The sequence below is a fragment of the Saimiri boliviensis genome, chromosome 13 (assembly GCF_048565385.1).
Source record: "Saimiri boliviensis isolate mSaiBol1 chromosome 13, mSaiBol1.pri, whole genome shotgun sequence".
NCBI lineage: Eukaryota > Metazoa > Chordata > Mammalia > Primates > Cebidae > Saimiri > Saimiri boliviensis.
In genome coordinates this window covers 32,715,203-32,730,810 of record NC_133461.1, presented here as the reverse complement: position 1 = coordinate 32,730,810, position 15,608 = coordinate 32,715,203, and the positions used below count along the sequence as shown (strand labels likewise).

At 51.9% G+C, this 15,608-nt stretch overlaps 1 protein-coding gene across 1 annotated transcript; it reads left to right on the top strand.

Annotated features, from left to right (window-relative positions):
• The first annotated feature begins 5,001 nt into the window (after positions 1 to 5,001).
• Positions 5,002 to 14,927, top strand: SIGLEC15 (sialic acid binding Ig like lectin 15). Its single transcript, XM_074384228.1, has 6 exons — positions 5,002 to 5,167; positions 7,704 to 7,763; positions 8,482 to 8,865; positions 9,746 to 10,123; positions 11,232 to 11,262; positions 13,128 to 14,927. The coding sequence occupies exons 1-6, from the start codon at positions 5,002 to 5,004 to the stop codon at positions 13,207 to 13,209; spliced, it is 1,101 nt and encodes a 366-aa protein (XP_074240329.1). The 3' UTR covers positions 13,210 to 14,927.
• The last annotated feature ends 681 nt before the right edge of the window (positions 14,928 to 15,608 follow it).

Sequence of the window (15,608 nt, the reverse complement as noted above, 5' to 3'; positions counted from 1 at the left end):
AGAGTGTCTCTCCTTTTCCCCAAAATGCCCTCTCCTGGCCCTCCAAGTGCCACAATGCTGGAAGGGCTACCACAGGACCCACTCTCTGGGGGCACCCTGTTGGCATGCCCAGGTGTCCTCAAGGAGGGCAGCCACCTCACAGATGGTTGGGCTCCACAGATTGGCCACTCATCAGCCGGTAATGTCAGCCATGCTGTGGGGGCAGGGGCACAAGAGAGGTCTGAGGGACTCCAGCTCTGAGGGCCACAATGCTGTCCCTCCTGGAGGCGTGGTCTCCCTATGGTGACCGCCCACCTGACTCCGTCCTTCCCTCACTCCCTCAAAATCCATGTCACATAAAACCCACCACAGCAGACTTAATTCTTGTTAAAGTGCGATTCTGTAAGGGCGCCCCCTCTGGCCATTATTCCACCCGCGGGATTCACTTTCCTGTCTGCAACACCCTGGAGAGGGTCTTTAATTCCAGGTATTAGGAAAACATCCACAGACAGGAAGTGAACCATGATCCCCCATGAAACTGACAAGCAGCTTTCTCTCTAGTTAACGTAAGCGTGATTATGCCCACAAAAGATCTACACAGAGGTTCCCATGCAGATTCTTGCTTTGCTTTCTTCCTCACAAGGAACTGGTGGAAATCTTTGGTCAGCTGTGACAAAACCAAGGTTTCCCTTTCTGACCCCATCCAATTGCAGCTTCTGCTGGTCTAGGTTCCCCAGCTCTGTTTCTGTCTGCCTGGAGATCTCTGCCTACTCTGTCACCACAGGTGTGGGGCTTTGTGAGAGTAGGTTCTGCATCAATCAACTACTCCCTAGTGAAATCATGATTCCCATGATGTGGAGCTATTGGCCGATGCTGCAGCCCCAACCCTTCCTCCTCTACACTGGTCACATGAGGAAGCCTGAAGGGAGCTACAGGGGGAGTTTTGCTGTGAAAGACCATCAAGGCATGGATGCTTCTTTCCAAGTCACTTTTCTGAACAGCTAGTGGCTTATTTTTGAATACCTAAAAGTCCTTTGATTTCTTTTAGCTAGTCATTTTTCTTAAATGTTTTATGTGCTTTCTTGTCATTTTTATCCAAGTATCATTTTCAGACAGATTTTTAAAATTTAACGTCACCTTAGTAAACACCTAGAGTCATCAACTCATGGATGAGACTATGATGCCAGATAACTGTGAGGACTTCCTAAGGTCCCAAAGTCAGCACCAGAGCTAGGACTGGAGCCTCGGACAGACCCCTGACACCGCCTCTGAGGGGCCTGCCACTAAAGCAGGACGCCTCTCGCAGCAGTGAACCCCTCCACAATGCCTCAGGCCCTCCTGTGTGCACCTACTACACTTGCCTGCTACAGTGTTGTGATGGCTCAAAGCCTTCTGGGTTCATTCCTTCTGCAAATGGCCCCTTTGACGCTGTACAGTCATCATTTCTGCCTAAGCTGTCTTTCCATAATTTTTTATAGAAATTTTTCCCTCTCATTGAATGGCAACTCTCATTTCTTGCAGCATTCCATGAGTCTACAAACAGAAACCACATTCTAGCCTTTCAATTTTCACATTCCTGGGCTGGGAAACTAGCCAAATAAGTGTGTAAGAATTGTGCAAAAATTAGGCCAGGTGTGGTGGCTCATGCCTATAATCCTAGCACTTTGGGAAGCTGAGGAGGGTGGATCACAAGGTCAGGAGTTTGAGACCAGCCTGGCCAACATGATGAAACCTCGTCTCTACTAAAAATACAAAAATTAGGTGGGCATGGTAGTGGGCACCTGTAATCCCAGTTACTCAGGAGGCTGAGACAGGAGAATCATTTGAACCCCGGGAGGTGGGGGTTACAGTGAGCTGAGACTGCACCATTGCACTCCAGCCTGGGAAGCAGGATGAGACTTCATCTCAAAAACGGAAAAAAAAAAAAAAAAAAAAAAAAAAGAATCGTGCATAAATTAAAAAACAAATAGTGGCTGAGCAATGGCCAAACTGTCAACACAACGAGGAGGCTGTTAATTGCCACTGCCACTGTATCCCCAGTAACCAGCACAGTCTCTAGCACATGGTAACTCTCAATAAATACCTATGGAGTGAATACATGAATAAATCAATGAAGAATTTCCAGGTGAGTTAAGGACAAGGACTGGGCTATTGTACTTCAGCTAGTCCAACATGCTAAATTGAGCTGCAAATGGTGCAGTGTTCAGGTACCAAAATCTTTTTTTTTTTTGGAGGGGGAGTTTCACTCTTGTTGCCCAGGCTAGAGTACAGTGGCGTGACCTCGGCTCACTGCAACTTCCACTTCCCAGTTTCAAGTGATTCTCCTGCCTCAGCCTCCCGAGTAGATGGGATTACAGGTACACACTACTGTGTCCAGCTAATTTTTCTATTTTTAGTAGAGACGGAGTTTCACCATGTTGGCCAGGCTGGTCTTGAACTCCTGACCTCAGGTGATCCAAGCTCCTCGGCCTCCCAAAGTGCTGGGATTACAAGCCTGAGCCACCACACCCAGTCCAACATCTTAACCCCCATCGCATCACCCTGAGCACTTCTCCACCATTCTCTGTTCACATCCCCTGTGCAGGACTAGTGAGGGAAGGGAACTAACACATATGGATTTGCTGTGTGTCAGGCACTGTGCTGGGTGCTCTACATACAAGGTTTCATTCGATCTTCAATCCTATGTGGAAGGTACTATGTTCCCCATTTGCAGCACAGGACCTTGAGACCCGGCATATTACGTAACTTGGCCAAAGATCACCCAGTAAGTGAAGGAGCCACAGATGTGCCAGCCACCGACTGGGTGCTTGATAAAAGTCTGATGAAGAATGCCTGGAGGTGGGATTGCCACGTAGGCCCAGCTGTGTCAAAGCTAGCATGCTTCCTGCCATACCCTATGGCCCACCATTGAGGGAGGGTATTTTGGACAACCGGAAATGGGGGTCTCCTGATGACCCCTGAAGGTTGACAGAGATAGAGAGATTAGAGACCCTATAGTAAGGGGCCATGATTCCAGTTCAGGAATCCTCCCTCCCCTGTCTTAGCAGATAGGCATAAGCTGCCAGAGGGAATGGTAAATGTCACAGGGGACATTTAATGTCACTGGGAGCTTGGATTCCAGCCAAAGCAAATGCATTTTTTTCCTTGGGCAAATCCTGCTGAGTCTTTCCCACCCTCACCCTGAGTCCTCTGGGCAGCCTCGTCCAAAGGTCTCTGTGTAAGCGGGAGTCCAGGTGCCCCGCTTCTTTGAATCCCATTCAGCAGGTAAACAGGAAAGACAAATCTCTTTCTAGTGGGAGCCAAGATCGTAACCTTTGGTGAAAGAGCCTCTGTGTTCCTTTTCTGCTCCTAGAGCAAAGCCCACCTAGGGAGGGAGGGACCCAGACCTGCCATTCGTAGCACATTTCAGGACATTTTCAAACCGAGCTGTTGTCCTTGAGCCACGGAGCCTACAGTTAAAGGTAAAAATCCTTTGAACAAAGGAGGCAAAACTACCCAGAGTGAAGCCTTGGCTGTGTGACTTCACCAAGTTGCTTCAGTTCTGCAAGCAGTTTCTCCGCAGCTCCTCCTTCTCTAAGAGGGAGCCAATGACAGCACCTGATGGGGGTGGCTGTGCATTTTATTATTTATTTGTTTGTTTGTTTGTTGTTTGTTTGTTTGGAGGCAGAGTCTCGCGGTATTGCCCAGGCTGGAATGTAGTAATGCAGCCTCAGCTCACTGCAACCTCCACCTCCCAGGCTCAAGCAATTCTCATGCCTCAGCCTCCCAAGTAGCTGGGATTACAGGTGACCACCACCACGCCTGGCTAATTTTTTGTATTTTTAGTAGAGATATGGTTTCATCATGTTAGCCAGGCTGGTCTGGAACTCCTAACTTTAAGTGATCTGCCCACCTCAGCCTCCCAAAGTGCTGGAATTACAGGTGTGAGCCACTGCACCCAGCCTCCTATGCATTTTAAGTGAGATGAGAATATCATTTGAGAATGTCAGTTCTTTCTAAACTGATGTACAGATTTAATGCAAACCAAGCAAATTCTCAAGAAAAGTTTGCTGCTGTCATTATTGTTGCAGTTCATAAACTAAAATTTCTACAAAAGGGCATGGCTGTGCATAGTGGCTCATGCCTGTAATCCCAGCACTTTGGGAGGCCAAGGTTGGCGGTTCGCCTGAGGTCAGGAGTTCAAGACCAGCCTGACCAACGTGGAGAAACCCTTTCTCTACGAAAAATACAAAATTAGCCAGGTGTGGTGGCACATGCCTGTAATCCCAGCTACTTGGGAGGTTGAGGCAGGAGAATCACTTGAACCCAGGAGGCAGAGGTTGTGGTGAGCCGAGATCAGACCATTGCACTCCAGCCTGGGCAACAAGTGTGAAATCCCATCTCAAAAAAAAAAGCAAAGACCCAGGTATAGATCTATAGGACTGTAGGACTGAATAAGAGGGAAAAGGTGAGGGAACCATCCAGATTCATTAGAGCGCTGTAGTGATGAAGAACATGACATGCTGCATTGATACAGAGGGGAACAAATTATCCAAGATACACAGAAAAACAAAATCCGTGACTCCAAGGAAACGACATATGACAGAGTATTGTTTCTTAATGAGATAAGGACTCCCCAAAGCACTGTGTGCTCTGTCCTCATTATGCTTTCATGTCTGGCAACCTCTATGCTGACTGATGTCCATGCCTTGTGGTTTTGCTCTGCTGATCCTTTTGCCTAGAATGCTACCTCAAGGCTTCATGCAGTCCCCTCGCTTTCTCAAGGCTCTGCTAAAGTGACATCTCTCTCAAGGATCCTCCAATCCCTGCCTGCCCAATACACCCCTACTCTAACCACCCCTGCGGTATCCTGTCAGCCTGGCCACCCACCCTTCTGCTCTCACATAGCAAGTCAATCCAATGTCAATTACTAGGAGGCAGGTACCATGCTGGGCAACATCAACACAAACAGAACCAGACAAATGTGGTCCCTGCCTTGCCAGAGCTTCTGGGTGTCTGGGCAAGATATACAGTTCAAAGGCAATGCTCATACTGAGAAAGTACCTGTGCCAGCTCTGGGGCACAGTGGACGGAGGGCTTGGGGCTCAGGGAACTCCCCCTGCTGTAGGAAAGACTCAGTGGAGCCCTGAGGATGAAGAGGAGGAGCTGGTGAGTGAAATGGGCCAGAAGCCATGTTCAGACAGAAGGGGTATTGTTCAAGCCCATCTTTATGGCACCTGGCAGACTATAGTGTAATTATGTGTCTACAAATCTGTCTCCCTTTCTAAGCTGTGAGCCCCAGCAGGCTGATAAGATATTCTGTTCACCTTTGTCACCACAGCTTGTACCCCAGTGCCTGGTAAAAAGTGGGGAAGTGTCCAATAAATGTTTGCTGAATTGATGACTGTACAATAGCAAGTACTATGTGGGGAATCTGTGCCTGGCTCTGCAAAGCCCACGCAATGCAAGATGTCGGAGGAGGCTGAGGTCACAGAAAGTGGGAAGCATCGGGGAAACTAAGGCAGGGGCTCAGCCTCAAGATTGGAGAGATGCTTTCTGCAGCTAGAAGTACTGACTGAACCAGAAAAACCTTCAGAAAGCGTTTCTCAAATTTGGAACAAGGTCCTTTGATGATTAACAACTGAACAAACAAGCTCTTTCTAGAGATAAAATGTTAGGTCCTCTGCTCGGGTTCAAAAATGTAAAAAAAAAAAAAAGGAGATTAGGCTTAAAACCAGGTTGTATGAAAAAAGAACTTGGAGTTTTGAGGCAGGAGAATAGCAAAGGGAATTGGAGGTTGGAGCAGGAGAATAAGTAGGAACAGAAGCAAAGTGAAGGGGCAGGTGAGCAGGAAGCAAGGGAAGAGGTAGAAGTTGAGCAGCTAAAACAAGGCAAAATAAATCTTTATCTTTTGATGGAGATAAAGAAGCAAGTAAGAAACCCCATGGCCAGCAAGATCCAGACCAGCCCAGTAAGGATAAGCTTCTCAGAGATGGGCATGCACATTAGAAAGAAAAGTATACTTAAAATGACCCTGTATAGTAATTAGTATATAAGATCCATGCACATGGACTGTACCTCATGCACATACTTAAAATTATGGGATGGAGGTGACTCTGCAAGTGCACAAAGGCCAAAGTAACTAAGCAACCTATCAATCAAAGGGCAGATTCTGGCTAGAGATTAGGCAGCTCAGGAAGAGAAGAGAAAAAACATATAAAGGGCCATGAAATGTAACAAACTGGTGCTGATCTTATTTTGTAAAGGTCAGTCCACTCTCCCACTCCAAGAGGGTGATACGGTGCTTCATACACTCTTGCTGCTTTGCTTTGCTTTGCTGTTTCTGTCATGTCCAATTCTTTGTGGCACCAAGAACCTGGAACTTCGAGGCACCATCTGGTAACACTTTCACTTGAGGGCAAGCTGGACATGGACACACAGTGGGATTTTTTTCCCACTGTGTGTTCAAGCACAGCACCCGCAGCCCAGGGCAGCATTACAGGACTCACGACTCCGCAGGTCCAGCACTCCTAGAGCACACACTCCGAGCCCCCAGGCTTGGGACACTGCAGTGAAGGAAGAGGACAGTGAGGATAAGGAGGGGCAGTGGAGGGACTGGGTTTTTTCCACCAGAAAAGAGAAGGCTCAGTGGGTCCAGGATAGTCATGACAAGAGCCTGCAAGGGGTCATAATGGGAAGGTGATATGCACACGCTAGAGAGCCATGGTGGTCCTGTGGGCAGCGGGAGGTTTTGGTTCTGTGCTGCAGGAACGTCCTGACCTGTGATTATTCATAGATAGATGGTCCCCATGGAGGACGGTCGGCCAGTGGTGGATAGAGCTGAAAGGACTCCTGCCTAAGGAGCTAATTGGGATAAATTACCTCAAAGTGCACTGGGCTTGGAGTCAGAAAAGCTAGATTTCTCCTATCTTCGACCTGTGTGACTCTGAGCCTTCGTTTTCTCACTTTTAACAATAGCTGCCCTGCCTTTCTGCACCGGGTGTTTTGAGGGTCACATGACATGGTATCTATGAAAGCACTGTGTAAACTTTAAAGCCTTTGGAAATACAAGGGTATAATACTATTTCCTCTAAAGATCCTTCGGTGAACTGCACCCTGGGACACCCACTAGGCAGGCTTCTAAGACTGCCCTCTCTCCTTGGGAGGCACCACCTCTGGCCTAATCCTCTGAGGCGGGCTCCCCTCTCCTGCAAAGCAGCACGCATAGGCAACCACACACTTCCTGAAGCTCACCAGGCCTCTGTGAGCTGGAAGCACAGCTCCGCTTCCAGACCTTGACTCGACCACATTTCATGGCTTGCAACGTGGGGAACAGGGAAACTGTGTCCAGAGCTGTTTGCAGAGGACAAAGAGACATCAAAACAGCCCATCTTTCTGTTCTCTCAGCTCCCTCCCTGCCCAGGCACTAGGGAAGCCAGTCAGGGCACAGTTCACTTGGGTATACCTGGATTCTAGAGGAATCTCATGCACCAACTCAATGCATTAGCTTCCAAACATACTGTCCCCTCACAGGGCCCGTTTCCCCCCTCTGTAAGTGGAAGTGCTGGTGTCCTCGGAGGAGGCCCAAAGTTCCTGGTCTCTAGTGCTCTAGTATACAGGCCATGGAGTGAAGCAATCCTGAACGCTGGCTTGGCCGCATCCTGGCAGCGTGACTTCAGTTACTCAACTCCTCTGAGCCTCAGTTTACTCACAGGTAACCCAAGGATAACTGTGCTTCTCTGCAGGCTCATTTGTGAGAACTAAAATAGATACCACGGAGAACTTGCTCGACACAGAGGCGCATAGTAAGTGCCATTATTATTATCACCATCTTGGGGATCTTGGGAGTCTGTTGTAACCATGGGATTCCAGTGCTTTTCGACAGGGCGGGTTTTGATGGAGAAAGGGTAAGAGTATGGGGTCAAGGGGCCTGCAGGTGAGTTAGAAAACAAAGAAAACAAAGAGAATAGTCCCAGGGAAAAAGAGGGGGGAACCCGGGTACCTCCCAACTCACGGGAGTGCAGGCCCTGAAAGTGCAGGCACCGGCCTGGCGCAGTGGCTCACACCTGTAATCCCAGCACTTTGGGAGGCCCAGGTGGGTGGATGACCTGAGGTCAAGAGTTCAAGATCAGCCTGACTAACATGAAGAAACCCCGTCTCTACTAAAAATACAAAATTAGCTGGGAATGGTGGCACATGCCTGTAATCCCAGCTACTCTGGAGGCTGAGGCAGGAGAATCGCTTGAACCAGGGAGGCAGAGGTTGCGGTGAGCTGAGAACCCGCCATTGCACTCCAGCCTGGGCAACAAGAGCGAAACTCTGTCTCAAAAAGAAAAAGAAACAAAGTGCAGGCACCTCAAGCCACAAGGTGGAGTTCCAGCTCCCCTGGAAGTGGGGACGATTCCTGAGTCCTGGGGTTTCCAGGCTGGAAGTGGGGAGAGTGCTTCCTAGGTCGTGGGGTTTCCAGGCCCCGGGTGCAGGCACCCAGCGCCCTGAGCCTGACGCAGCCCGCCCCGCCCGCAGGCTCGCCGGCGCAGCGCTGGTCCATGCAGGTGCCGGCCGAGGTGAGCGCGGCGGCCGGCGACGCGGCGGTGCTGCCCTGCACCTTCACACACCCGCACCGCCACTACGACGGGCCGCTGACCGCCATCTGGCGCGCGGGCGAGCCCTACGCGGGCCCCCAAGTGTTCCGCTGCGCGGCGGCGCGGGGCAGCGAGCTCTGCCAGACGGCGCTGAGCCTGCACGGCCGCTTCCGCCTGCTGGGCAACCCGCGCCGCAACGACCTCTCGCTGCGCGTCGAGCACCTCGCCCTAACCGACGACCGCCGCTACTTTTGCCGCGTCGAGTTCGCCGGCGACGTCCACGACCGCTACGAGAGCCGCCACGGCGTCCGGCTGCACGTGACCGGTGAGGCGGCGCGGGGGCGGGTCCCCGGCCTCCCTGCCTGCCCGCCCGCCAGCCCAGCCCCGAGGGCTTCCTGGGTGCCAGGCGCTGTGCCTGCCGCTGCGCCAGGAAGGGCTACGAGACCCAGGCCTCCCCCTTACCCCAGGGGTCTCACACTTGGGGGTGGTTCAGGACCACCTGGGAAATGCAGAATCCAGGTCCCAGGAAGGGCTGAGGTGAGCCCCGGGATAGGATCGCAATGACTCTCGTGGAGAGTCCCCAGTGGCTCTCAGACTAAAGCGGAGAGGAAGACAAGTGAATGGCCATCCTAAATATGGCAAGAAGTGCAATGGGTGTGTGCTGTACCAGCCCTAAAAGACACTCGCAGCCCCTCTAACCAGGGGTGCACAGAGAACCCACCAAGTAGTGCCAGGCACCTTGCCAGACCCTGAGATACAAAGAGGCCTGAACCAGGGTCCCGTCCCTAGAGCAGTGGCTCTCCACTCTAGCCCCCACCCTGCTCTGCGACAATTATGGCCACTTAGCTTTTGCTAGGGGGCCAGGACCTAGTCCAAGCACCCACAAGCATTCATTTGCCAAATCTTTTCAGCAACCTCTCAAGGCAACTGCTGTCATGATCCTCACTTTACACATGGAGAAACTGAAGCACAGACGGTAGAATCGTTCTCCCAAGGCCACACGTGTATTGGGACGGGGGCAGCCTGGCACCCAAGTGCCGGTTCCTCCCTTCTGACCCGCCCCCACCTCTCCGGAGTCCAGAGGGCTAAGGGGAGGGGTGCTCTTGCCTTTGCCGGCCGCTTGCGCACTGAGATCCGCTTTCTAACCCTATGCTCACCGCACCTTGACCGCGGCTGGTGACAGTTGTCTGCCCTTTCCCCTACAGCTGCGCCGCGGATCGTCAACATCTCGGTGCTGCCCGGCCCCGCGCACGCCTTCCGCGCGTTCTGCACCGCAGAAGGGGAGCCGCCGCCCGCCCTCGCCTGGTCCGGCCCGGCCCTAGGCGACGGCTCTACAGCCGCCCTGAGCCCGGGTCAGAGTCACGGTCACCTGGTGACCGCCGAGCTGCCCGCGCTGACCCACGACGGCCGCTATACATGTACAGCCGCCAACAGCCTGGGCCGCTCGGAGGCCAGCGTCTACCTGTTCCGCTTCCACGGTGCCAGCGGAGTCTCCACGGTAGCTCTCCTGCTTGGCGCCCTCGGCCTCAAGGCGCTGCTGCTGCTTGGGGTCCTGGCCGCCCGCGCCGCCCGCCGCCGCCCAGGTGGGTGCGCCCCAGATCCAGGTGGGCGCGAGGGGCCGGGTCAGGACTCTCCTCTTAGATAAGACCACCTGGCACTACCAAAACGTCGGTTTTTTGCCCTGTGCATCGTGGCGCTTTCGTCTCTTTGCATGAAGCCCAGCAGATGTAACCAGCGTGAAAAAAAATCCCATTTTGCATTAAGGAAGCTGAGGCTCAGAAATTATGTAACCTGCCTTTTGACAGAGGCACAGAGATGGAGACCCAGACCCGTCTTACTCTAGAGCCACTCCTTTACCACCACCTCGCTAATGATTCCTCTGGAGGTCTGACTTTCCTAAACAGCACCTTTCCAGTATGATAGGAGAAACATCCCGAGGACCTACTGTGTACTGTGTGGGTGCTGGGAATATAGAGTTGAATAAGGCATGGTTCCCTGCCCTGCAGTGGGCGCTGACAAGTAGGAAGATCATTGCAATGTGTTTTATGAGAAGGGCTCCCCTAGACCCCTGGTCTGCAGAAGCCAGAGTAGGTATGCCTCCCTCTGGTGGGGCTCTAAAGAAGGCTTCACACAAGCCGTATTGGGAGAGCTAAATAAAAAGATAAAAGTAGGCATGAGCTAGGAAAACAAGGAGCAATGCTCTTCCTAGCAGAGATTATGGCACCTTGACTAGCAGGGTGTCCTGAGAGCCACCACTGCTGTCGCTGAGCTGGATCGGAAGTCTGCCCTGTGCCCCAGAGAGGGAGGGGGCTTCTCAGAGCCCCTCAGAACTCCCAGCTCCATCTCACTGGCCTCACACTCTGCACTAGAAGAGATCCAGACTTGTCTCAGTGGCCCTGCCTGCTGCTGTGGCCACAATGGCTTTCTTGCCTGTTCTTTGAACTCACCAAGTGTTTTGTGCTCAGGGTGCTTAGAAGAGTGGACTTTTTACTGGACTGCTCCTCAGTCCACCCCTCTCCCCACTAACTCCCGGGCAGGATTTTCATGGTGCAGCTTCATACCCTGCTAGTCTGCTGTTTGCTTCACAGTGGTTTCTTGAGACCCCTGCCACATGGCATGGGTGGGGACGGGCATGTAGGCTGCAGACTTTGGTAGAGATTCATGCCTCCTCTTTCACTGTCCCTTCCACAGAGCACCCTGACACCTCGGACACCCCCCCACGGTAAGTGAGCTCCCCACCTCCACCCTACCCCACCAACCTAGTCCTCATCAAACAGGGGGTTCAGGCAGGAGGAGGAAGAAATGGCAAAGAGCTGGGGCCGGCGTCCTGCCTTGACCAGGGGCTGGTCCCTCCTTGCAGCCCACCAAGGTACCCCTCTTGAAGCCCACCAAGCCCTTCCCTGGATGGAGCAGGTTGCTGACCTGCTCCTCCCCCACAACTCCAGGCTGTATTTCTTCCTGTAGTTTCCCCTCCACATTCTGGAACAGGCAGATTCACACAAAAGCCACATTGGGGACACTCATCCCTGCCCTCTCCCCAGCACTCTGCTGAAGGCTTTGCAAACAAAAGAGCCCTTAGGCGTTCTGAGGGCCTAGGTGAAGGGCCCAGGGTCCCCTAGGAAATCACTTACTCTTGGGTCACACTCTCCTCTTCTGCGGCATCCTCCCCTGTGAAGGCTGGTGTTGAAGGAGAAAGAACCCAATTCATAGACCCTGGACAGGCTGTGGCTGATCCTGGCAGGGGTGATAGGAGTGGGAGGAGGAGCCCAGGCACTCCCATAACTGCACCCACCTGTGCCCTGAGGGCTGGAGGTGCCACACTGCTGGCGGCTCCTCTGGTCAGCTGCCTGCCGACCTCTCCGCAGCCCTACAACCTGTCCTGTGTCCCTGTTTGCTGATTTACTGCCACACCAATGCCCCTGAATCTGAAAGCCGACTGTTGTTCAGTCATTTAACAAATACTTATTGAGTACCTACTGTGTACCAGGCATTGGTACTAAAGACACAGCAAAATCCCTGATCTAACAGAACTCACATCCTTTGTGAAGAATTTTAATAAATTCAGAAAGCGGTGGCCTGACATTGTAAAGAGCGAGCTGTGAAGGAAATAGACACAGCGATGCAGCAGAGCCCCTGGGGAGGGGGCCCACTGCTGAGCTGAGGCTGCTTTAGATCAAGTTTTCTTGGAGCACATGACATTGAGGGGACCCGAGGATGGAGGCTGGGGCCTGGGCGGGAGGAGAGGGGTGGAATTCCAGAGAGCAGGCCCCATTGGAGTGTGGATGTAAGACAGGGATGGGAGTGGGGCGGCGCAGAAGAGGAAAAGTTAAGTAGAAAGGCTCAGGCAAGGCCCAGGAACGAGGCAGGCATTTCTGGAGGGTGGGCGGGAGGAAGGCAGGAAAGGTGTGGGGGTTATTGTGGGTGCAATGGGAAGTCATTGAATGGTTTTAAGCAGAACAGTGCCCCCATCAGAACAAGTAGGCCAGGGAGAACTGGATGGAGGCCATTGGCAAGGCTGAGCCTGGCTTGGCTGCTTGGAAGAAGGTGCAGGGTTGGCAGTGGGGGGCTGGGCAGACAGGAGGCAGGGTTTGTCCAAGGGCCCAGTGGGCAGCATGCAGTGTGGGAGGCAGCCAGGCTGCCTGGGTTGGGAGCCTGAGCGCTGAGTGCCACTTCCTGAGATAAAGACAAGAGGAGAAGAGAGTGGGGCAGGTGTGAGGGTCACACGTAGCACCCTGGACATTGATTTGAGATTCTCACTGACATGTCCTAGGGGAAGTCAGGAAAGCCATTGGGGACCCAGAGGCCAGGCCTGGAGATCCTGATTTGTAGGTCAGGGACATGGAGCTAGTCTTGAGGCCTCAGGTGGAGATAGAGACTCTACTGTCTGGGCTGCCCTGGTCTTTGTGAGCCCCTCCCGATTACTGACTCTGCCCAGCCTCGGACGCCGTTCGCCTCTGAGCCCCGCCGGTTCCAGCGGCACTGTTCCCCAGCATGTCTCCTCTTCTTGGCCCACAGCTGGCATATAGTTTGGGTAGTTGGGGACCTCCACCTGTCTTGGGTGGTCATTCAACTTTCTCCTGTCCACAGGCCCCAGGCCCAGGAGACCAATTATGAAAATTTGAGCCAGATGAACCCCCGGAGCCCACCAGCCACCATGTGCTCACCATGAGGGGTCCCTTAGCTACCAACATCCATTTCTGCATCATAAAGAATAAAGACCAGTGCGAGGCTTGGCTGGTAAGGCCCATCCTGGTTCCTGGGCACCTTGGCAGCCCCCACCTGGGTGACTCCTCCCCACTTCGGGGTCAAGACCCTGCTCAAGGAGACTCATCTGGCCTCCTATGCAGACAAGTATTTCAGAGCTCCCTGATATTTATGATATTAAGCATTTTGAAAGTGTGCATGCATCTATGTGTGTGTGTGTGTGTGTGTGTGTGTACACATGCATGAGTCTGAGCACAAAACTTCCAGAAATGTTCCCTTGCCCTTTCTTACCTAGAACACCTGGTCTAGTAAAGCAGACAGGAAACTGTTTACAGGTGTGGAGGCCCCGTCCTGTCCTCCTCTGACACCGACTTGCTGTGTGGACCTGGGACACTTTCTTCACTTCTCTGGGTCTCAGTTCATTTACTGTTGAACATGGACAAGAATATTCTTCCCTCTGGGCTGGGAGGCCTACCAAGGTCTGAGGGAATAATGGATGTGAAGGGGCTCTGGAAAGCACAAAGCCATCTACTCGAAAGGGGCGTGACAGGCCCCTCCTTGCAGTGACCTTTGGACATGCAGAGAGTTCTCGGATAAGTGTGGCCCCTGCAGCAGTGTCAGAGAGAACACAGAGCTCCAGACAACAAGCCTGGGGCAGGGGCTGTGTGAACCTGTAGTCAGAGGAACGTCAAATCCTGGAAACTTGGTGGCAGGGAGAGGCTTGGGGCCTTTACCCATGCCCCCAGGATCTCCACTGTGACTCTCCCACACCCTCTGCCCAACTCTTGCCCCATCAGCTGCCCTGCATTGCCTTGAGCTGGGACCCCTAGGAAAAGGAAACCAAGCTCCCCTCTCTCAAGGCATCTGGGAAGCACTGTCTCAGGGGCTGAGGCCAGGAGACCTAAGGGGAGGTCTGGCTGGAGGGTCCCTGTGGGTAAAGCAGCGACAGCTCTGGCCTCTCTCTGACCTGCAACCTCTCAGGGCATGCAAAGTCCAAACGCACTGGCAGCTTCACCCCCTTTGCCCTAACATGGTCAGGCTGACTTTGAGGGCTGCTGCTTCCGTATTTATACCTCAGGGTGAATCTGTTGATCACCTTAGCTCCTGCAGTCCTTGGGGCTTAGGGAGAGGAGGGAGGCATGCCTGGGTCCCAGGAGAGCTGGCAAGAGGAAAGGGCCACAGGCTAGGGACTAAGGAGGCATGAACAAGACATCACACCCCAGTTACAATGGCTTTTATCCAAAAGACAGTCAATAACAAATGCTGGCAAGAATGTGGAGAGAGAGGAATCCCCATACACCATTGGTGAAAATGTAAATTAGTGCAGCCACTATGGAGAATTGTACAGTTTCCTCAAAAAACTAAAAATAGACCAGGCGTGGTGGCTCACACCTATAATCCTAGCACTCTGGGAGGCCGAGGCGGGCGGTTCACCTAAAGTCAGCTGTTTGAGACCAGCCTGGCCAACATGGTGAAACCCCATCTCTGCTAAAAATACAAAATTAACCAAGCATGGTGGCACACACTTGTAATCCCAACCACTTGGGAGGCTGAGGCAGGAGAATTGAACCCAGGAGGTAGAGGTTGCAGTGAGCTGAGATCATGCCACTGCACTCCAGCCTGGGCAACAGAGTGAGACTCTGGAAAAAACAAAACAAAACAAAACAAAAAAAATACCATATGATCCAGCAATCCCACTGCTGGGAATCTATCAGCAAGGAAATCAGTATATTGAAAAAGATACCAGCATTTCACTACAGTGCTATTTGCAATAGCCAAGATACGGAATCAGCCTAAGTGTCCATCAAGGAATGAATGAAGAAAGAAAGTGAACACACAATTAAATATCATTCAGCCATAAAAAAGAATGAAATCCTGTCACTTGCAAAAACATGGATGGAACTGGCAGCCATTATGTTAAGGGAAATAACTCAAGTACAGAAAGATAAATATCACATGTTCGCACTCGTATGTGGAAGCTAAACAAAAGTTGAAATTGAACTCGTGGAGATAATAGGATAAAGGTTACCAGAGGCTGTGAAGGATAGCAGTTAGGAAGAATGAATAAGATCTAGTATTTGCTAGCACAAGAGGGTGACTATGGTTAACAACTTACCTATTTTAAGATAACTAAGAGTAGAACTGGAATGTTAAATACTTGAGGTGTTGGATACGCCAATCCCCCGATTTGATCATTGCACATTGTATGCCTGTATCAAAACACCACATGTACCCTGTAAATTTATACAGCTATTATATACCCATACACATTAAAAATATTTTTTAAAGAAAGAGGCAGTGATGCTTTTTCCAGGGAGATGTTCTGAAGGTCAAGGGATCTTCACAAGTTATTATGCAGGCCAG